Below are 22,236 nucleotides of genomic sequence, written 5' to 3' on the forward strand. Positions count from 1 at the left end.
GAGGACCGGCTCCTCTTATAGAGCCCAGATGGACCCAGACTGGACCAGTGCCAGGGCCTGACTTCAGCCCCGCCCACCTCGCCACGCCGCCCTGCAGGTCCCAGCGTGATTCACCCTCTGGTTTCCTCATCGACTCTCTCTCTCAGACTTTCTCTCACACACACTTTTTTATTTTTCTGTGCCTGCAAACTCCGTCAGAATTTTGTTTAAACGTTCCAATTTTTATTTAGCTTTTTTCTTCTTCCAGATGTTATTGTTTCCTCTTTAAAATCATTATGATAAAAGTCTGTCTGTACTTCTTTTATTGTAAATTCAGCAGACATTTAACGCGTTAATGTCTGGGATCAACAGAATAAGTCCATTTTGCCATCATTACCTGCCTTAGATCAGGAAAATCAGGAATAATATATCTTGTGGTTGGAAAGGCCTCCAGGAAAATGTGCAGCATCTGCTAGTCCAACAAACTAAGAATTTTATTTCACCTGAGATGAAACCAAATTGAACTCTGAGATTGTTCTTTAACGATATCAAACGCCTCAGACATTTTGTTCCCCAGGAAAGGAGAAATAAATCACAGGCACCCTGTAATGCAGCCCTTACTTGTTCACACACACACACACACACATTCCTCGCTCCTCTCCTCATTTTCTCTCACCTGTTCTTTTGTGCCCCGTCTGAAACTTCATCAGCGAGTCTATTGTCGAATATCAATAGAGGTGTGTGAACATTTCCAGTTTTAAAAGCCCACGGGCCGCCCTTCTCTCAGCCAGAATCCGGATACGGTTTCTTAGTTCTGCCTGGTGCTCTTTTGTTCCGTTTGGGTTGACCCTGTTCTGTTGTGACAGTGGACTAGATTATGAAATGAGACTATACAGGCCTTTACGTGAGTTCAACTGCCCCTTTAACTCATATGCATGTCCTTATAGTGGAAAAAATTCCACTCCACTGCTCCGAATGTGATCATTAAAAAAAAACTGTGAGAATAACAAATTATCAAATGATGAATAAGTATGCGATTTCTTTAGTCAGTTAAAAAAAAAAAACCCCAGGCGATCTGACTCATGTCAGTCGCAGCACTGGCGTCAAACGTACGTGTGTGACGTCACGGTGTTGCACAATCGCTCACAGCTGACAAAGAGGGCGGGAAGAGGCGTGAAGAAAGACGTGTGCATGGAAGGAGGCTGAAATTTGGGTTTGCCTTTGTTTGTTTTTCTTAAATATGGGAATTCAAGTTGAAATAAGTCAAATAAAAGTATGTAGATGAGAAGGTCGCAGGTACATTTTGAATTTAATGTTATTTCTCCGATCCACGCCCCTTCCTGGGGGGCTCTTCCCACGGTCAAGCGACCTGCTGATCACCTGGGCTGCATTATCTTTGCACTAACATGTTGCCTTTAAACGCTTTTATTGTCTTACAGTTGCAGTCTCAACTCTTCAGGCTTCTGGAGGCTACCTCACCTGGGGGGTTGCACGTGCCCGCCAGACGCACGCAGCAGTTCCCCACCGGGTGGGCATGCAGGTGAGGAGAGTGTCAAACAGCACAGTTTTGCACACTGACAGAGATTTCATTAGGGATATGAATACTGATAATCGATTCCATGTCTTCCATTCATTGATCTTGCAATAAGAATTTTTTCTTTTTAATATTTATTTTATGATTGAAGACTATTGAAGTTGCTTCACACCTGTGAAAGCTGGTGGGGAAACAGTAACAAGAAATTTGCGTAAAGCCGTCGTGTCGGGTCTTGACATTGTCTAATACGCATCACGCACATTTGTGATTCTCTGCTACAATATCCCCCCCCCCCCCCCCCCCAACACACACACACACAAACACACACACACACGACCTTAGTAATCCATATTCCAGATAAGATGTTTTGCAATTGTGTGGTGAATCACACGAGGGTTGTTTGCGCCGACACGTTTGTGACAACCCGGAACACAGAAATCCAGATGGAGATCTGTGACTGATGGTTGCGTAAATGTGGCATCGATGAAGATTCTCATGATGTTAAATAAACATAAAAATATCGACTCTTTCGATCACAGAGGTCACAAGAAAAATGTCCAATTTGACATAAGATGTGGGAAATGTAACTTAATTTTAATGATGGCATTTCAAGTGCAGACAAACATGCGCTATTCATCCGCCTCAAATGAAAGTATGTAGATGAGAAGGTCGCAGGTACATTTTGAATTTAATGTTATTTCTCCAATCCACGCCCCTTCCTGGGGGGCTCTTCCCACGGTCAAGCGACCTGCTGATCACCTGGGCTGCATTATCTTTGCACTAACACGTTGCCTTTAAACGCTTTTATTGTCTTACAGTTCCAGTCTCAACTCTTCAGGCTTCTGGAGGCTACCTCACCTGGGGGGTGCACGTGCCCGCCAGACGCACGCAGCAGTTCCCCACCGGGTGGGCATGCAGGTGAGGAGAGTGTCAAACAGCACAGTTTTGCACACTGACAGAGATTTCATTAGGGATATGAATACTGATAATCGATTCCATGTCTTCCATTCATTGATCTTGCAATAAGAATTTTTTCTTTTTAATATTTATTTTATGATTGAAGACTATTGAAGTTGCTTCACACCTGTGAAAGCTGGTGGGGAAACAGTAACAAGAAATTTGCGTAAAGCCGTCGTGTCGGGTCTTGACATTGTCTAATACGCATCACGCACATTTGTGATTCTCTGCTACAATATCCCCCCCCCCCCCCCCCCCCAACACACACACACACAAACACACACACACACGACCTTAGTAATCCATATTCCAGATAAGATGTTTTGCAATTGTGTGGTGAATCACACGAGGGTTGTTTGCGCCGACACGTTTGTGACAACCCGGAACACAGAAATCCAGATGGAGATCTGTGACTGATGGTTGCGTAAATGTGGCATCGATGAAGATTCTCATGATGTTAAATAAACATAAAAATATCGACTCTTTCGATCACAGAGGTCACAAGAAAAACGTCCAATTTGACATAAGACGTGGGAAATGTAACTTAATTTTAATGATGGCATTTTAAGTGCAGACAAACATGCGCTATTCATCCGCCACCGCCACCTCCAGCTTCAGCGTGATTCAAAAATGCAACCATAATTTCCACAGGTCCGCTACACAATTCCTGGAAGATGGAAATAGTTCGACCGTAACCCGACCGATCAGCGTATGGATACCCCCCCCCGTTTGATTAAAGTTGCATTATTTATAGTGGCAAGAGCAAAGTAACAAACCTCCCGGGTTAATGAAGTATCTTGGCAAACGAGAAGCATCCACCCTTTGGAATCTCATAGTTTGTGATTAAAATCTTTTCGTTGGACAGAAAGGGAAAACAAAAAGATCCACAACCTTTGTTACCTAAAGCGTTTCTCATCCAGTACATTTCCACTTTCTCTATAATCACGCCGAGCCGTAAAACAACAACACACGTCTGTCAACAGCTGGAGACGCGTAAACATTCTGCGTCACCGCAGGATCCACCAGAGAATCTTTACGAGCCGCATTACTCCCCATGCTGAGCAACATGGCTTTCTGCTGAGCTTGAGACAATGTCCTGTTGATAACATGTTTTCCTGTTATAAAACTCGGTTCATTTCATATCTGAGACTCATTATATTCCGTCGTATATTCCTTCTGCAAGTGAATGCCATTTAGAAACTAAAAATTAAATTCACTCAAAGCTCGAAACACTTGTTTAAGCCTATTTTACCGCTACTGAGTTTATAACACGTTACAGGGCCAATCGTTCCATCTCTCTTCCTGCACTAATCACAAGAGTCACCTGCAGCTCAGACTTGATTGTGCTTTTATTTATGGGCAGCAGCCCATAACTGGACTGGAAGGGATTGCCCTGCAACAAGCGGCCTCAGTCTCATGAAAAAAACCTCCTTCTGCTCCAGGTTATCAGATTAGACCTCTAATCCACATCCATTACAACCAGAGGTTTGATGAGTGGAGGCAACTTTACTTTACATAAATGCAGCTCCAACAAGCTGACCGGGAGCAAGACCGGAGAGCATGGTGGGAGACTGGGAGAGAGAAATTTAGGGAGAAAGCGAGGACAGCGCGACTTCCTTCGGTGCAGACCTTACTCCAGTCGGACACGACTCGTGCTCGGGTCTTTGCTGGGGTGGGGGCATCATGGTAGACAGTCAGCTGGAACTGGAAGGAGGCAGTGGCAGCGAGCATGGCGGGGCTCTTACACTTTAGATGATGTTTTAGTTTCGCACACCAACAGTTGGACGTTATGTGACCGCTCTCATTTACTGCTTCTTTGTGTGTTTTTTTTGGCAAGAGATGTCGAAAAGACATCTGTGGTTTTTGAAGAAATAACTTGATTAAATTCTGAAGCAGGATTAAGCATGAAGTTGGAATCACTTTCACTTCCAACCAATTCCAATCAAAATAACAAATATCCTGACATGAACGACTCGTGTTGCTCTGATCTCACAGGGAGAAATACTGCCCATGTGTAGACCCTGAGACATTCAAATAGACTTCATGCGCTCTATGTTTGAAAGACAGTAAGATCACCATGATGGAAAACGTCATCCGTCGTAACCATCGGATGACAAAGACGTGATTAGATACGCCGGCAGCAGGCTTCAAGGGCTACTTAATTTGCAATAAGGCTGCTATCGACTCAAAAAGAGCAGGTTTGGGTTTATTAGACAACAGTCAACAACACAACATTATGAACATGATAATGAACTCATGTTTGCATCGCTTTGCTTTGAAGTCAGCTTTAAAACGCAACTCTCCTGATGAAAAAGCCAAAGTGTAATAAGCTCAAACACAAACGTTGAGACTCTAGAACGACCACTTTTCAGGACTGGCCTCCACCGATCTGACCAAACCCTTTCCGATGACCCGGAAGTCTTCCAGTATAGCTTCCACGTTGGGAGAAGAACTCGCTTGGTCTCCGTCCGCCGCGACGTTCCGAGCGGACGCCTGTGAAGTCTGCGATGCACGACGGGAGAAAAACGCAGACATGGAAGCTTTTATCAGGCTGCGTCATAACCGAAATCAGGCTCAACCACATTTACCATCCATCTTTCATCAGTTTAACTAAACCCGCATCTGACTCGGTCCCAGGGGGCTAATGTTAAGCGGGGACAGAAGCAACTTACCTTAAAGGGAATCGGAACGAAGGCCTTTGGTTTCCATAAAACTGCGATCACTGTCCCACCGTAGGGGTCACAGAAGAAGAGGGCTAGGTCTCCAAAAGCATCCTGAAAATAAACGAGGCGTGGTTTTGTTTGTTTTGCTGTTTAATTGTTCATTATTGGGATGCAGTCCAAGAAATAGCGCAGCTTCCTCCCAACATCCCTAAAAAGAGGAGACTCACCCTGAGCTCTGTTAGGTAGAGGGTCACGGGGTTGTAGTCGATGACGGGCAGGAATCCCCCCGACTGGGCCACGCACCCCGCCGTGGCGCCCCTGCTGAAGGTGACGGTGGGAGGGTCTACTGCCTGGCTGAGCAAGGGCACCTGCTTGGGGTTCAGGTGGATCAACACATCGTAGACGTCCAAAGGAGGACGCAAGACCACCTTCACAGGCAGAAATTCAATATCCAATCAGAACGCATACGGACAGGATTGTTTTACAACAAAATGTGTGTGAATGAGAACTCTTCACCAACCCGGACGTCCTGTATCTGGCCGCCATCCATCAGCTGACGCTCCAGTACCTTGAGACTCTCCGCCGCCAGCAGCACCACACGCTGCAGCATCTGAAGACGCACGGCCCAAACAGAACATGTGAACTGCAACCGGAAGACTTCTGCAGATCATGATGTGTAAAATAAGCAGAGAATGATGCTGTGATCTGGCTTTGATGCCAGCACATTCTGCCCCCTAGTGGACATTCAGGGATAATAAACAGCCACCAAAACACCGAGCTGAGATCATCGACTCCAGTTAGATTGTTGTTTTAAATGTCTTTTCAGTTGTCAGCAAGAAACCCGATGATGCAAAAAGGCCAAAATGACGCCTCTGACAGGACGTCACGGAGCTTCAAGTTCCTGCTCGCCGCCGCCGTATAAAGCCGGATGCTGGGAGAGGCTCGGAGTTGTGGAGCGAGTGAGGCGGCTGAACACAGGAAGCTAATCTGGGTCAGCTACGCACCATGACAAACTGGTGTGTGCGTCTTTTCTGCACAGTCCTGTGTGCGACTGGAGTCTTTCACAGCTACGCTGACCTCCAAATGGGGCAATATAAAACGCAACGTTTACCTCATTTCACCAAGACAAAGGACGACAACGAAGAGCAACTGGTGAGCGACAAATTAAAACCTCAAGTTGCTGCTACAAACACTTGTTGCCGTTTTAGTGACTAAACCAGTAACGGTATGAACAACTCCCTCTCCAGATCAACGATTTACACAAAGTTTTGGAGAGACTTCAGAACAATAGTTTTCCACCTCTTCAAAATAAATACGGCTACCTGCCTGAGGTACATCCCACAGATCCTCCATTTTCTTCTGGGACATTCACTGTCCATATATTGCCTTGACTGGTTTCAACATCGTTTCAGTGTCATGCAGGAGAGCAATGTGCGCTAAGAAGAGGCGCCAGGATCGGGAAACTGTGTGACTGCTCTCTGCCGAGAACATGCAACTCTTTTCTGCATCGCTGTTTGTGATTCTCCGTGTTAAGTGTCCAGCAGTTTATTTGAAGACGGAGTTGAAGTACTTCACTATGCAATTACTGTAATAGCTACTTAATTCTTAAATTCCGTCTTCTCTTCATTTATTAAACGGGTTTTTGTGTGACCCGAGTGTTTGCGTTTGATTGTCCACCGACCTGCACACTCGGTCCTCTCTTTGTCCACATAGACAGAGTTTTGTCTTTAGGCGTCGCTATAAACATGACGGGCAGAGACTCCCTGGAGGCCATGAAGTCATTCTTGATCTCCGTGTGGTCAGCAGCTACACGGGACAAGGAGGACAACAATTATACGAGCAGGATGTCCAAGCGTGCTGGTTCGGTACATGGAAAGGTCAGACGGAAAAGGTGTGTGTGTGTGTGTGTTCTTACCTGTGAGCTGGTTGTTGAGGTTGACTATCAGCGGGTTGTTCCTCCAGTCGAAGGAGGAGAGCAGCCGAAGGAAACGAAGGAAGCCCACCTGAGGAGAACTGGAAGGGACAAATAAATTCACTGACTGACCTACTGGACGAACAAAACAAAGGGAGTTTAAAAAAACAACAACAATCAGATTTAAAAGGTAATTAGTTACCCGGGAGGAGTAAAGGGTGAAGGCTGCAGGAAAAGCGACGCCACCAGCAGGTCTGCCGCGTCCTCTGTAATGTCATCGCTGAAGAAATGCGCCCCCAGCCAGCGTTTGGCCAGACGACACACTGCCCCAAAACACGAGTGCTGCTGCTGAAGCCTGCCGACAGGAGGGAGGAAAATAAGCGAGGGAGAGGAAGGAAAAGGAAAGACTCAGAGAGCCAATAGGAACCCTGAAGCCAGGAACGTTACCCATGCAAAATGCTCGTAAGCAGAGGCCTGTAAATGGTCGCCATCTCCAGAGCCTGAGCCTCGTCGTTGTCCCGGACAACCAGTAACCCCTCTGCACTCACGCTCTCCCTCAGAACCTGAGGCTCGCGATGATACGCCACCTGGACTCGGAACGCCAGCCCATCCTGGACATACAGAGGGGTATAAAACAGCGTAAACAAGCAGCGCGACTTCACAGCCATGCACAGCATGTCCACGCACGCGAACCTTCCAGACATCCACGTGTGTGGGGCAGGGCCTGCACGCGTAATCATGGTGCTTCTTGAGCAACTCTCCCAAGCGGATGTGAAAGGCGGCTCGGATGTGGCGGATGGCGAGGCGGTCGTGAGGCCACTTTCCACTTCCCTCCATGTGACAAATGACTGCAAGAAAAACGCCATCTCCATTATTATGGTGTTAGCTATAATGTAGAATAAATAAGAGGTGAAAACCTTTCTAATCTGGTTGTGGTGGTTAAAACACTAACTAGCCTGTGATTGGTGTGATGTACGCAGCGCAGGGTTTCTCTTCCTTTGGCAACAATGACTTGGAAAACCGCTCTTTGTCAAAGAAGGAATAGTCCAGCTTCAGTGGCAGAGGAGGAAAGACCTGCGAGGCGCAGCACAACGAAGTCAAGGTCAGAGCTCACTCCAGTGAAGATAAGTACGCATCACAAAGCGGGGCCATTACCTGTGTGTACCTGAGTGCAGGGTGGGCTCCTTGCACCGCAGTGATGGACAGAGGCAAGCCTTCTAGTCGCCACAGTTTCCTACTCAAGTCATCGTAGGACTGAACCACAAGCAAACTCTCCTCTTCTCCAGTACTCGGCACCTGACGAGATCGGCACAAGTCAAACACAAGCATGGAGCTATTTATGTTCATTCTGTAATGAAAACAACGAGGCTTCAGGTATTCGTAAACATGTATTTATGAAAGAAGAAGCAATAATACAAAAATATAAGCCAATAAAATGGATGGGTGAATGAAGGGATAGATTTAAAACCCGAATATTTATGTTGTTCTGAGACACACAATTTTAGAGAAACAACAACAGAATGCTTGTTTAGTTTCTATTATATCTGATTGAATGAAGACATTCATTAATATTTTATAAGAAACAAAATATGGATGACACAAACTAATCAATTTGATTTAAACAAAAAATAGTATAGTTGAATTCCTTGAAATTATGACATTAGCATTATGTTTGTTCATATCAAACAAACACATAAAACAAAATAAGACAAGTATTTTTACTTGTCATTTAAAGATACAAATAAAGTACCGGGTTTCATTAAAAGAATGCAATTAAAACACATGCATTTTATTTCAATTTGATGATTATTAAAAATCAATCAAAATTAAATCGCTCTTATTTACCTCACTTCTATAAAATAAATAAAGCTTTACCTCACTTCCTGTTCTGATGACATCATCCACAATCGCCCCAGTGTATCGTATACAGGACTCGGGAATATCCGCGTGCCTATTAGATAAACAAAAATAGACTTAAATGAAATCGTACCGACACTTAAATTCGCGGAACATCGTTTAATGAAGACAAAAAAAGTCAAAACATCCAAATTGTTTATTTAATTCCATTTTAAAAACGTTTTTGCCTCTAAAGAGGTGTCTCTGCCGTCTTTATCAGAGGATGGACAAACGTTTGCCGCGATGCGCACGCGGCTGAACCCGCAGCACGCCGACATGATCTTTGCCAACAGAAATGCCTGATGCGCCGCGCGTTACGCGGACGCACAGTTGACTTCCTCTGCTAACGATGGAAAAAAGGTTAAGATTTAAGAGGACATGAGGTGATTGATTAACTCAAACTCAACGCAAACCCACCAAATGGATATTTATACAACCCCCCCCAGCATACGTACAGCTGAAGCAGGTGTGTGATGATCTGCTGGGGCACCAGCTGCTTCTGGTGCATGCTCTTTCCGTCCCACAGCACAGCCTCCGTGATGGCGCCGTCCTGGAAGCGTCGGAGCTCTGAACGAGGGCCCCACAGCCGACGAAACTCCGCCGCCTGTCGTCGATTGAGAAGCAGCGTAGCACAAATAAGTGGAGAACGTCTCATACAAGCTGGTCTCGCGGGGTCGACTCCTATGCAGAGAGTGATTGTGATCCAACACTCGTTCAAGCTACTTTTCATGCTCTTAAAGTCAAGTAAAATGACTTCATATCTTCAACCCTTGCAGGATGAATGTAGAATAAATAACGACGCAGGCCAAGCGGACAGGGAGAGAGGAGCGGTTACCTTGGGGCCGTCTGCAGGCGGGCCTCTTTCCAGCACCGAGGTTGCCACGTCTGGACGTAAGAGCAAACCGAAGGAGAGCGGAGGTTGGGCTTTGTGTTTCGGGGCGTCGCTCTCCACAGACCACTGTTGTGTAACGAAACAAAGCATGTCGAGATCCCACATAGTGAAGCATTTCCTTTCACAATTAAGCACTGAAATAAAAAGCAGCTTGACCGCCCCCACCTCTGGGCTGGGGGAGAGGGAGTGGGTGAGGAGGTGGATCCTTTGGCCCAGTCCTTGCTGAAGCAATGACAGAACATAGGGAAGCACGGTCTGGATGTAATTTCCGCTGTGGTCCATCAGCTCAGAGAGGAGGTTCAGTTTCTTGCAGCTAAACTGAAGCTTCACCGGCTCACATAACCTGCGTGGAGACGGAAAACCACGCGTCAGAAATTCTGCTTTGCTTGCAAATGATCCAGAAGCGGAATGAGCTTAGCATTTGTTGCATCAGCTGCTAATAAACAGCCGTACTGGAACACGTGGTCGCTCGTCCTTATCATGGGTTTGGGGGTCATAAGGAGGCCGTGGAAGCCGTCCACCGTAGGGTTGTCCCAGAACTCCATGGACACTGTCGCCTCGTGCTGCAGCTGAGAAGTGGTTTAAGAACGGTGAGTTCTCAGCAGTGAGAAGCACAGCTTCACCACACACACACACACACACATTTATTCATTCACCTGCTTGTAGGTACAAGCGGTCATGTCGGCACACATGTTCAGATGTCCCGAAGGGTCAACAAACACGACCTGGAAAGCGCTATGGAACTCTGGTAGAGATGGCTGGAGCAAACAAACAAAAACCCGGACATTAAGGGGATGAGATCAAAGAAAGTGAAGATTTTATACATTTAAACGGCCACTCACCGCTGTAGAATCAGGAGCTCTGGCTAAGCTAATTCCATTCACCGTCAGGTCTGTGGATGCTGAGGGTGAAGAACAGAGTTTGGGGCATTAAACTCGTCATAAAAATCTATAAAAGTACTGTTTAGCGGCTTTTTCAGTTTCTTACCCAGGAAGTTCAAGCTGTTTCTCAGGAGATGATAGGCTGTCATGGTGTTACCGATCCTGTGGGTGGTCAGCAGGTAGGCCAGCAGCATCGATGCCAAGAAGCCGTTAAAACAGCCGGCGCCCTAATAACGGGCCGGGAGGACAAGACAGAGGTTAACCGAGACGTATCACAAAGACAACAGCATTTCAAAATCATCCTACCTGGTCGAGCTCCCTCTGATGGAGCCAGACTTTAAGCAGAGCCACCCCGTCGGCAAACGCCGAGCACTGTGAGCTGACGGCGGAAAGAAACTGGAGGTGAGCTCTGGGCAATAAATCCCCCAGAATGGAGCTGTTGTAATGTGGCGTGGGAGGCTCGCTGCGCCCTGGGAAACAAAGAGACAGAAAAGATCTTTAGAAAATGCTCATCAGATTGAACTCCGGCCGTAAGACGAAGCTGCTTTTCTATGACGGCACGTTTACTCCTGGATGACATTCCTTGCACCTCTGCTTACCAGGCGTCGAGGTCTGCAGTCCGGCGTACCACTCTGTCCGGATGTTGTTCCTCTGGAAGTGGAAGCGACTGGGTTTGAAGAACCCAGGAGGCAGGCAGGCGTGAACACGCACGGTGAAGCCGGAGTCTTCGCCTGAAAGATACGACACGTCTCAATCGAAAGGAACAGAGCCCGAGATCAATAAATCAGAAACAAAAAAAAAGGGTTGAAAGTAGATACCCGGAGGAGTGAGAAGCAGAACGGGTCTGAGTCGATCGCCGTGGAGACAGGAATAACGCATGGTCCCAATATCAGAAGACGACACGAGGTGCTGGGCCAAGCCTGCCAGGTAGAGCGCCCTCTTCCTCGGATATCTCTGGTTCAAGACGTCCTTCGGGTGGAGCACATCCTAATAACGGGAACACGAGCAGACGGCAGCGTCTCTTACCTACAGGCTGGATTGTGATTATTACTTTGACAAGAACACAAAAGCTCTTATGAGACTGTGTGATGTGAGGACAGAAATAAAACGGGGCGGGCGACTCACAGCTGGAATAGTGACGGCCAGGTCCACCGCGACTCGCGGTTTGGTGCAGGTGCCCAGGGGGTAGCTGCCGATCAGGTCCACAGAAGCAGGCGGAGCCATGTGGAACCTGCCCTTTGTTGTTTTGGGCACCAGGAGGAAAGGCACCTTAACGGCACCCGACAGCCACGACAGGTCGCTCACCTGAAGGCAGCGAGGTTAAATAGAAGATGGAGCTACAGCTTTGTGCGCGTGTGAGGCTTAGTGGGACTCGAGTGTCACGCACCTCAACCTCCGGCGAGCCTGGCACGCCCTCGATCAGCTCGGTGACCGTCTCGACAAAGGCGTTTATTTGGCGTTTCCTGCGCTCACTCAGGGCGACCTCCTTCAGCAGCTCCTCCATCTGTCGTCGGTGAGAGACGACAGACATTTGCAAGGGAATGTGCGAAAGCTGGTACGGTTAAAAACCTGCATAAAAACGCGCATGTCGGGTTGAATGTGAAATTTGACCTGTCACGAAGTCGCCTGCAGAACCTCACCTGCATCTTGAGCAGGCTGCAGTGAAACAGGCTTTCCGCCTCCTTCAGCCGGTTCAGCTCCTCTGCGGATGGAGGTCTGTACAGGTCGCTCCGGGACAGCTTCACCGGGTGGTATACCACCTCCTCCTCCCCCTCCTCCTCGCCGGGTCGGCTCCTTTTGGGTTTGACGAGAGTCTCATCTTCCTCCTTAAGAGAGGAGTCAGAGGGATTCACCTGTAAAATAAAAACAAAACAAGTAGCTATATATCCTCGAATTCTTAATAGGCCAATTGTAATGAATTAGTAATAACGGGATGTAAAAACTAACGTATATTCACTTGGCTTGGGATAGTTATACAAACACACATGACATCGTATCACTGATGTAAACGTAGAGCAAATGCTAAATTACAGGCGAAGCAGCCGTGTACCCGTGAGTAGAACTACCTAAGCTAGGCTAGGCTAAGCTAAGCTAAAGTTAAATGTCGTCCGTCTTACCCCTCCCGGGTCCTGGATCACCGCCTGCTTCTTCTTCTTCATCTCTCTTCCAAGTCAAAAATGTGCGAAGTAGGATAATTCTGAAGTTTAATAGTCACCGCTTTGTAGCCATAGAGCTTCCACATGTGCAATGGATGGGCTCCTTCTTCTTCGTTGGTTGCCTTTCTTCTTCTGCTATTATTAGCGGTTGGCAAAAAGCTCATACGTGTATTACCGCCACCTATTGGACTGGAGTGTGCAGCAATATATTAATATAAACCATTCTATCCTCGTAACACTTGAGTAATCAGAGCTATTATTGTTAATACTCTTATTATTCGAGTTTATATATATATATATATATATATATATTTGGAATACATGATGTCACAGTTTCTTCCCTGCTGCCATGAGATGGACATCAAGACTGTAAACAGCTGCATGTATATTCTGTCTATATATGTATAAGCTAGTTAATATATTATTTTCAGGTCACAATTCAAAATAACGTTGTTTTTGCATATCATCAGGATAGTTATGAATCTGGAACTAAATTTGAAATGAAAAACCTTGATGAGAACCCCTGGTTTGAGTGTCAATCGTTAATAAATGACATACACACACTTGATAAAGAAATATTTGTTTTATAATCATACAGTGCATCTAACCATCCCACTGCAATAGAAATTAGAAGTTGTTAAGGGAAAAAATGAGCGAGTTAGAATCTTTTCAAAACAGGTATATTTAACTTTTCCACAATTTCAACTTCATTTGCTTATAACACACGTTCTTTTATCAGAAGGATAATTTACTTTCATTTGCATGCAATTGTTCTTTAAATTAAACTACAAATGTCATCATTTGCCCCATCCTTTCGGCTGAAATAGTGGGGTGACTTGAGGTGGTGGACCTCCGGTGACCTGCTCAACTGAATACAGTGGCACAACCTCATCACATGGCATCACTCTCAGTTTAGTAGACAGAGCAGGACATTTCACTTCCAACAAGTTTATGTCAACTTCCTGGGGATCCAGGAGAACAACATCCTCGGACAACTCCATTTTGTCCAGGCTCACCGGCCCGGAGGACAACATTCCGACCACGTGATTTGCCTTCCCCGGCTGGTTCTCAAAGCTGGTTGGTGGTTTCTTGGAGGCTGCTTTAACATCAGATATCTGCTTTTTGCGTCTTTGTTCCAGTGTGGACCGCCCACTCGGCTTCTTGGGGTTTGTTCTTGTGTATTTATTATCCAAAATCTCATATTGTGGCAAGATTTGGTGCCGAGGTAGGCAGGAAGGATCAAGTCTTGGTATGGACTGGTGGTCCTTATGTTGATATAATGATCCAGATGTACGGTGAAAATCAGAGCACCTTGTATTTTTATGCTGGATCTTCACATCCATTTTTTCTGTTGAACAGGATAAGGGTGGCAGGATTGTGCCTTGAGCAGGCCTCGGAGGAAACGGCTGCCTCTTCTTTTGGTAAACCTTTGGTAAGGGGCACGGACTAGGTGCTTTATAGCGCTTTTCCATCAAAGGCTTCCCAGGACTTGTTTCTTTTTCAGAATGCTTTGGAGGGCGGCGTGTTTGGACCACGACATTACATTTCTGGTTGATTTCAGGGGCTGTTTGTTGTGACGTCTGGCCAATATCAACTTCCTGTGGGAAACAAATATAGAGACACATATTTACTGGATAAACACAGCCACTCTCTTTAAATGTGAAGAAATCATTTTCAGTGGAAGCATATCACAGGTACCTTTTGTGACACAGTTTGAGGGGTAACGTTTACAACAGGCAAACATCCTTGAGCCCAGGGTTCCGGAGCCGTTGGCACAGGTTCAGAGTCTTCAGTTTTAGATGCTTCCTCTGGTTCATCTCCTTCATCAAGGCACAAAAGTTCCTGCTCGAGACGTTGAGTGAGGTAGCTTATGGCCCAGGATGCCGAGAAAGGTATTAGCTTGATGGAAAAGATGGGCAACATCAAGGATATTATATGACGATGATAAAAAAATAGATGAAAGCGAGACAATTTAAATGTTATGATTTTCAAATTTCAGGAAAACAAAACAAAAAAACACATTGTAAATATTACCTGTTTTTTAATGTACGCGTTTAAGCATCCCTCCATGACCTTTCTCATCAGTTCCTCCATGATCTCCCCCACTGTCTCATCTGTATCCTCCTGAACCACGATGTCCATCCATTGGGCCTGAGTTAAGCGAATAGGGGTCAGATCGTCCACTTCCGGTTCCTGTGTCGGAGGTGGTGTCACCTGGAAAGATGACCGACTTCTTCCCTTGTCAGCTCGGGACTTGGATGCAGAGCGGGGCATCTTGGATCAGACGCTAGTGTATTACTATATAGAAACACAAATAAATGAATCAGAAAACTACATATATTTAGAAGGCGGCATATATGATGGCATGTACAATATATTTACTTTACTAGAAATACAACGAACTATTTAAAATGCAACAGAATCAGACGACGAGCTGAATTAGCTAAACGCGGTTAAAATGCTAACCATAACAAACATTCGACTGTACCCACATCAACCGTGCATAAGTTAATTTCTATTTTAATAATCAAAATCGTTTGGAAACGTCTCTAACCCTCACCTCAAACGCGTCCTCACATACGGTTGCCCGGCAACGCAATGATGACGTAATACGTAGATTGACGTTGTCTCTATGGTTGCGGAGGACGCGAAGGTACTCCCGTAGCTAACTGCATCTAGCTAAGCCAACTTTTCCGTTGTAGTTACGCGTACTAATCTATTACGACAGACCAAACAACATTAAATGTATTCTGTAATCTAAGACTGTTTGTAATATATCACACCGAAGGAACGGTGGCCTCTTTTCTTTCGGCGGCGTCGTCTTTTGGGCTCACGATCCTAGCTTGCAGCGTTAGCATCTGCTCGTAAACAACAATATAGATCTAAGACGGACTCGCTTTTAAGAGAAGACGGCTCGATGTATCACAAAGAAAAGAGTATCCCGATGAAAAGCAGCGCGTCGGCGCTGTACAACAACCTCAGCGTGCTGCGCATCGCCCCGCGGCGCCTCACCCACTTCACGGTGGTTCATGCTAACGTGGTTAGCATGGTCAGCGCCACCTGGGACGGCCTCAATTCCTCCCACCGGCAGCTGCAGTCCAAGGAGCCCAACGTGGCGACGAGCACGTCGCTCATCACGCAGGTTAAAACACAACACCGATCCGTTTGATTTATCATGTTTAAAAAGTCAATAATTTATTTAATGTAATGTCAGTAACCACAGAGATACTTTTCTTCCATTGGTGATCTCTGTCAGGCCTAGAAAGGTTTTTAAATGTATTTATATTTGGGATCACTGTCTTACTGCCCAACACTGGAGATCTGCAGGATATTTTAACCTCATTTTTTTGTGCATCTTACTTTGGCTACAGCGTTGAAAGCAAAGTCTGTGTTTTCTTGTGACAGGCTGCGTTTTGTCCTCTGCCCTCCCGTGAACTTCTGGTGCTGACCTCCCAGAAAGGCATCCAGGTAAATCTGCGTCTGCTCTTCTGCCATCTTTGTCGGGCTGTCGGCACACGGTTTGTGCTACCTCTTGTAAACGCGTTTGTGTATTTATGCTGATATAAATCCCTCGTTTCAGATGTATGAATCTGACGGCTCCATCATGGTGTACTGGCACGCCCTCGATACTCCGGACACACCTACAGGTAAACTTTACCAAACTGTTTTCCTGCACTTAATTGCAATCCAGATACGGAACTATCAGAACAGCTGGCATGCAAGCTTTGAACTGACTGTGTTACATGATGCAGTACAAAAGTATGTAACAAGAGAATATGACACAAGTTTAATTTGTTGTTCCTGGAAATGTGATGCATCCTGATAAAACAATGAAAATGTCCGCATCTATAAATCTTTTTCGTACTGAATTCTGCTCCAGCTCAGGTCGTGTTTGCTCGAGGGATAACGGCAGTGCGGGAGAATTATATATGCGTGGGTAAGCACTAACTCTCGCGCTAACTGTCGTACTGGTGTACAAAACACTGTGTTAGGCAGTCTCTCACCTCTTCATCACTCTCTTTCTCCAGGTGTTTCATCGGGTGCAGTTCTAGTATTTGACATTCCCAGTAAAGGCAGCGATATCACTCTGTCTGAGGTCCTGGAGGAGCATAAGGAGGCCATCGCTGACATGGCCTCAGAGTGCTCCGACAGCCAGGTAGGGCTGTGTTTGCGTCATCTCCTGGTCTGCCTGAATAAATAATGACAGGCTGCTGCATAAAACACTTTTTATGATCCCTTCTGATCTGTCGCTCTTTCCCTCCTCTCAGGACTGTATAGCTGATCTGGTCAGTGCGGATGACATGGGCAACCTGTGTGTGTGGAAATCCGCAGAGGAGTTCCAGCTGCTCAACAAAATTGGTGGCTATGAGTAAGACCGTTCTCTGCGCTCTTTCTTTGTTTGCGCTCCTCGCTCTGATTTGCTCTCCATGATCTTTCCCCCTTATTCCCCGACGGTCATCATCCTCCATCTTACTCACTGCTCCCTAGCATGAGCTGCTCATCTGTCAAGCTGTGGAAGGGCACGGTGGTGGCGGGCTACGGCACAGGTCAGATCCGTGTCTACGAGGCGGTGACGGGAATTCTTCATGCTGAGGTCAACGCCCACGCTCGCTGGATATACTCGCTGGACATTGCTCCTATTTCTGGGCTGGTGAGTCGTATAAACCGAACGGACAAGACAAGTCATTTGGCATTTGAAGTGGCTCGGTTCAAATGGCAAAAGATAGAAACCGGGGATTTTCTAGTTTAGTGACGTAGCTGCATTTATTTAGCTTTAAATGTTTTTTTTTTACCATATTATTGTGTGCTTTAGCTTCTTTCTGCGGCTGAGGACTCTCTCGTCAGGGTTTGGCACCTGACAGTGGCCGCAGAGACGAACACTGTGGAGGTAACTGGTCTTGATTTCAGGACACAAATCATGTTTTCTTAAAGAATACAAAATAAATGTTCCTCTGTAATTTTTCTCTCTTACTTTTGATGAGACCTTGACCCTTTGTGTTCTTTGTTTTCTCTTAGGTTGCCCATTTGCACAATGAGTGTGTGACGGATACACAAATCTGTGGCGCCAAGTTCTGTGACGGGGAAGGTTATGCCTTTGCAGTGACAGGCTATGACCTCAGTGAGATTATCCGCTACACACAGTCATAGGATTTTGCTTTCATTGGTTGAATATGGATTTTATACGATGTTTGAGATTATGAGTTGAAAGGCTTGTTGTTTTTTATAGCAAGACTTGTATTGTGATTTTTCCTGTCTCTAAATCTACAAAGGTTAGAAAGAAATGAACAGATAAATAATGGCTAGTAAAATGTTCCATTTTCCATGTATAGTTTCTATACAAATCTTTGTCAGAATAACTTTTTAAATAATAAAATAGATGGTTATTCTTTTTGAGATAATTATTGTAGTGAACTGTACCAGTTAACATTTTTATGAAGAGAGCTGTTGTTGTACCACTTCACGAATCTACCAGCAGGTGTCGCGCTAGAGTATATTGTAATACTAACAGTATACAGTAGAGGGCAGTCGGTGTTCTCTAAAAGGCGTGCCAACATTTACGTGAGACGGTAAACACGGGCTAAATATAGAATGTCATTTTTTTAATTATTATTTTGATTTTGTATATATTGTTTAAAATTGTTTTGTCAAATACATCAAAAGTTGTGATGACGTCATGAATGGAAAACAATACATAAACTTGGTGTAAATCTAGATAAAGTAGCGGATTCTTGGATTTCTTTCCACTATCCTCAATGTGTGTGTGTGTGGGGGGGGGGGAGACATTTAAATGTGATGATATCTCCTGGGAGTGTGACAGAAGCACGAAAGCATTTATCAACCTGTTCAATGCCATAAAACCATTTTGAGTTACTGTGCAATAAAGAGTTCAAAAAGGTGAAATAAACTTGAATCGATCGTTTCTACCACCATGCCGTTTTGTGTCAGGCATGGGGTGGGGTGGGGTGGGGCGCGCACTGGCTGGGGAGGGTGAGAGGAAGGCCGAGTTGTCCCATGAGGTCCCGAATGAAACGACATGGAGGTTATACGTAACTGAACAGGAACAGTTGGAAGGAGGCAAAAGCGAAGGGCTGAGGAGAATAAAAAAACAACGATATCACACTAACAAGTCATTTATTTCTCGACTACGTCAGTCGTTCTGTGAGACTCGTCCCAAACGCCACCCTGGGGCCTCTTTGGTGTCTCACAGACAGCTGAACACACAGTGCCGGGGAGATCCGACCTCGATGCCACGTGTTCTCGGATATGGGATCCATAGCGACTGCGTACGGCCGCCCGCGCGTGTGTGTGTACGTGCGAGTCGAGCAGTAATGCTATTAGAGCATCGAGCTCCTCCTAACATTCCCCCGTAGGCGCTTAAAAAATCTTTTATTAATGGGAGTGACTGACAAAAATAGATTTAGCAAGACCTTCGATGTGAGGCCCCACGTGGTCCGACGTGTCGCTTTAATAAAGCCACGGGCTGTCCAGCTCTTAAGTACGGTGGCCGGGACGTTCAAAACACATTTACAAATCCCCATACAAATTTGCATTTCCCTGATACAAAATGTACATTTCAGAAAACCATTTTACAGAAAGGGAACGTCCCAAATCCGGGGTTGACCCGGAAGTGAGCGGGTCAGTTTGAGTCCCTTAAGTACCGTACGGACTTCAGGGATGAGTTAAGATCCGCATTCCTTATGTTTGTAGTGGGCAAGCGACACGACGCTTCGCTAAACACAACAACCAGCCCGGTATCGACCGAGCCCAGATTGTAAAATGCCTCAGTCTGATCTGCCGTAGCCTCCTTTGTTAGCGGGCGTGGCGGTGTCTGGGTTGTAGCCGGGTGTTTTTGCTGTTTGTGTGTTGCTACATTACGCTCTAGAGGAATTAGATATTTATTTCCTGCTCTGTCAGCAAAACTACTGGTGGAGTTAAAATGAAAGTTTTGGTGATTTCTGATCATTGGAATGCGGCCCAACGGCTTCAACCGCACTTTGTTGAAATTTGTTAAGACTCACAATCCAAGTCTGTTATTTTACAATCTAAATGTGTTACCTTGCATAATATCCCATTTAGAGTCACACGGCTCGCTTGCCACTTTAAAAGGAGACAACCCCCCCCCCCAAGGACGCGAACGCCATCTGGAGCCTTGACAGACCGCTGTCTAAAAGAGACACGGTCCGTGGACGTCCAGCCGTGAACTCCGTCCGTCACGCTGACAGCGGGGAGGTCATCTAGTCTGCTTGAAGCTTTGTCCCCAAAAAATCCAGTTTCACTGTGTTCTTGGTGCGTCATAGGGAGAGAGCTGTGTCTCATGTTAACCCCCCATAACGGAGGAAGCCGTGTCTCATGTTAACCCCCCATAACGGAGGAAGCTGTGTCTCATGTTAACCCCCCATAACGGAGGAAGCCGTGTCTCATGTTAACCCCCCATAACGGAGGAAGCCGTGTCTCATGTTAACCCCCCCATAACGGAGGAAGCCGTGTCTCATGTTAACCCCCCCATAACGGAGGAAGCCGTGTCTCATGTTAACCCCCCCATAACGGAGGAAGCCGTGTCTCATGTTAACCCCCCATAACGGAGGAAGCCGTGTCTCATGTTAACCCCCCATAACGGAGGAAGCTGTGTCTCATGTTAACCCCCCATAACGGAGGAAGCTGTGTCTCATGTTAACCCCCCCATAACGGAGGAAGCCGTGTCTCATGTTAACCCCCCATAACGGAGGAAGCCGTGTCTCATGTTAACCCCCCATAACGGAGGAAGCTGTGTCTCATGTTAACCCCCCATAACGGAGGAAGCTGTGTCTCATGTTAACCCCCCCCATAACGGAGGAAGCCGTGTCTCATGTTAACCCCCCATAACGGAGGAAGCCGTGTCTCATGTTAACCCCCCATAACGGAGGAAGCCGTGTCTCATGTTAACCCCCCCCATAACGGAGGAAGCCGTGTCTCATGTTAACCCCCCCATAACGGAGGAAGCTGTGTCTCATGTTAACCCCCCATAACGGAGGAAGCCGTGTCTCATGTTAACCCCCCATAACGGAGGAAGCCGTGTCTCATGTTAACCCCCCATAACGGAGGAAGCCGTGTCTCATGTTAACCCCCCCATAACGGAGGAAGCTGTGTCTCATGTTAACCCCCCCCATAACGGAGGAAGCCGTGTCTCATGTTAACCCCCCATAACGGAGGAAGCCGTGTCTCATGTTAACCCCCCATAGGTGGAAAACTCAAGAAATGCACACAGGGTCGACCTCATACCAGGGCACTGCACAACAGTCATTTGTGCGCACACACACACACACACACACACACACACAGCCCAACGTCATCAGCCCTCTAACAAGACTTAAGTGCATTAGATTAGAATAAAATAAACATGATCAGACCCTGCCATCTGCTGGGGGGTGGCATGGTTGCCTAGCACTGGGCACTGTTTGGACTGTCTGATGTTAGAAAGCGTCTTAATGAGGGTGTGTGTGTGTGTCTGTCCAGCCATTTATACAGAATCCACCATCCAATGGAGGATGAACTTATTTTTCAGACACTCCTCCAAACCAAGAAAGCCTTGGATTTTAATCTGTGTGTCTGCATCTGGTTGTGTGTGTGTTTTTGTGTGTGTGCGTGTGTGTATGCATGTTTTTAATGTGTGTCTATAAAGTCATGACAACATTACCTGTCTTAAAGGGGACTTGTATCTGGTTCTGAGGTGAACAAGCCAACCTATCGTGGGGAATTTGTGACGCACTGTAGACTCTCTCTCTCTTTTTTCAGCTTGAAATCAAAATAGGAAAGATTCGAAAAAATTGTTTCTCTCAGCGCAGGAAAAATCAAACTTTTGTGTTGTTGCTGTTTCTAACATTATTCCACTGTCACTTGAACAGTTTGACAGCAGAAAACTAGAATAGACTTAAACCCCCCCCCCCCCCTCCACACACGCACAGAGAGATAAACACCGCTCTTGTTGCCTCCAGCTGAGAGAGTCGTGGAGTTTCAAAATAGAGTCACAGCCATGATAACAGCAACATCCTGGCAACCCGTATCGGCGTGCGCCGTCAACGAGGCTGTTAATAGGGCTAATATGAAAGAGATGAATGGGCGTCCTCAGGCCGCGGCCCGACTTCTAATCACATCAACGCTCCCATGGAACACCGGGGTGTGTGTGTGTGTGTGTGTGTGTGTGTGTGCTTTTTGTTTCCACCTCTGGAAATTTGCATGTACTTTTGTCTCAGAGAAAGAATCAACCGGGGAGATATGCAGGCAGTTTGGCATTCACCACAGTGCGCGCGCACACACACACACACACACACACACGCACACGACACAGATGCAGAAAGCAGATCACAAAAAAACAATTAATTTTGGTGT

The 22,236-nt window shown here is 46.2% G+C and overlaps 3 protein-coding genes across 3 annotated transcripts; 1 reads left to right on the forward strand and 2 right to left on the reverse strand.

The window, feature by feature from the left end:
• Positions 1-4,679: 4,679 nt before the first annotated feature.
• Positions 4,680-12,873, reverse strand: nol6 (nucleolar protein 6 (RNA-associated)). The gene is made up of 26 exons (XM_068760759.1): positions 12,832-12,873; positions 12,355-12,567; positions 12,102-12,218; positions 11,840-12,019; positions 11,533-11,701; positions 11,314-11,445; positions 11,021-11,184; positions 10,821-10,941; positions 10,676-10,734; positions 10,490-10,591; positions 10,287-10,402; positions 9,999-10,176; positions 9,777-9,899; positions 9,397-9,545; positions 8,921-8,996; positions 8,201-8,341; positions 8,002-8,119; positions 7,739-7,893; positions 7,493-7,656; positions 7,248-7,400; positions 7,049-7,146; positions 6,815-6,939; positions 5,654-5,743; positions 5,361-5,561; positions 5,143-5,244; positions 4,680-4,972 (listed from the first exon to the last, which is right to left on the reverse strand). Exons 1-26 carry the CDS (start codon positions 12,871-12,873, stop codon positions 4,823-4,825), a joined length of 3,438 nt encoding a protein of 1,145 aa, XP_068616860.1. The 3' UTR covers positions 4,680-4,822.
• A 612-nt stretch (positions 12,874-13,485) lies between these two features.
• LOC137918018 (uncharacterized protein C2orf81 homolog) lies at positions 13,486-15,144 on the reverse strand. The gene is made up of 3 exons (XM_068760760.1): positions 14,905-15,144; positions 14,602-14,769; positions 13,486-14,135 (listed from the first exon to the last, which is right to left on the reverse strand). Exons 1-3 carry the CDS (start codon positions 15,142-15,144, stop codon positions 13,668-13,670), a joined length of 876 nt encoding a protein of 291 aa, XP_068616861.1. The 3' UTR covers positions 13,486-13,667.
• Positions 15,145-15,787: 643 nt separating this feature from the next.
• On the forward strand, positions 15,788-18,018 carry wdr54 (WD repeat domain 54). Its single transcript, XM_068738695.1, has 9 exons — positions 15,788-16,012; positions 16,276-16,338; positions 16,451-16,517; positions 16,751-16,807; positions 16,899-17,026; positions 17,139-17,239; positions 17,359-17,521; positions 17,684-17,758; positions 17,887-18,018. Exons 1-9 carry the CDS (start codon positions 15,788-15,790, stop codon positions 18,016-18,018), a joined length of 1,011 nt encoding a protein of 336 aa, XP_068594796.1.
• The last annotated feature ends 4,218 nt before the right edge of the window (positions 18,019-22,236 follow it).

This window comes from Brachionichthys hirsutus, chromosome 4 (genome assembly GCF_040956055.1).
Source record: "Brachionichthys hirsutus isolate HB-005 chromosome 4, CSIRO-AGI_Bhir_v1, whole genome shotgun sequence".
Classification (NCBI taxonomy): domain Eukaryota; kingdom Metazoa; phylum Chordata; class Actinopteri; order Lophiiformes; family Brachionichthyidae; genus Brachionichthys; species Brachionichthys hirsutus.

What these genes read in the sequence shown, in the direction of transcription:
- nol6 (XM_068760759.1), bottom strand. Translation starts at nt 12,873, where the DNA reads ATGAAGAAGAAGAAGCAGGCGGTGATCCAGGACCCGGGAGGG. An exon ending in AAACAGCTTGAACTTCCTGG is followed by an intron (nt 10,735 to 10,820) that starts GTAAGAAACTGA and finishes CTTCACCCTCAG; the next exon opens with CATCCACAGACCTGACGGTG. An exon ending in CCGCTTGTACCTACAAGCAG is followed by an intron (nt 10,403 to 10,489) that starts GTGAATGAATAA and finishes ACCACTTCTCAG; the next exon opens with CTGCAGCACGAGGCGACAGT.
- LOC137918018 (XM_068760760.1), bottom strand. Translation starts at nt 15,144, where the DNA reads ATGCCCCGCTCTGCATCCAAGTCCCGAGCTGACAAGGGAAGAAGTCGG. An exon ending in ACGCGTACATTAAAAAACAG is followed by an intron (nt 14,770 to 14,904) that starts GTAATATTTACA and finishes TTTTCCATCAAG; the next exon opens with CTAATACCTTTCTCGGCATC. An exon ending in CTCAAGGATGTTTGCCTGTT is followed by an intron (nt 14,136 to 14,601) that starts GTAAACGTTACC and finishes TATCAACATAAG; the next exon opens with GACCACCAGTCCATACCAAG.
- wdr54 (XM_068738695.1), top strand. Translation starts at nt 15,788, where the DNA reads ATGTATCACAAAGAAAAGAGTATCCCGATGAAAAGCAGCGCGTCGGCG. An exon ending in CCTCCCAGAAAGGCATCCAG is followed by an intron (nt 16,339 to 16,450) that starts GTAAATCTGCGT and finishes CCCTCGTTTCAG; the next exon opens with ATGTATGAATCTGACGGCTC. An exon ending in AACAAAATTGGTGGCTATGA is followed by an intron (nt 17,240 to 17,358) that starts GTAAGACCGTTC and finishes ACTGCTCCCTAG; the next exon opens with CATGAGCTGCTCATCTGTCA.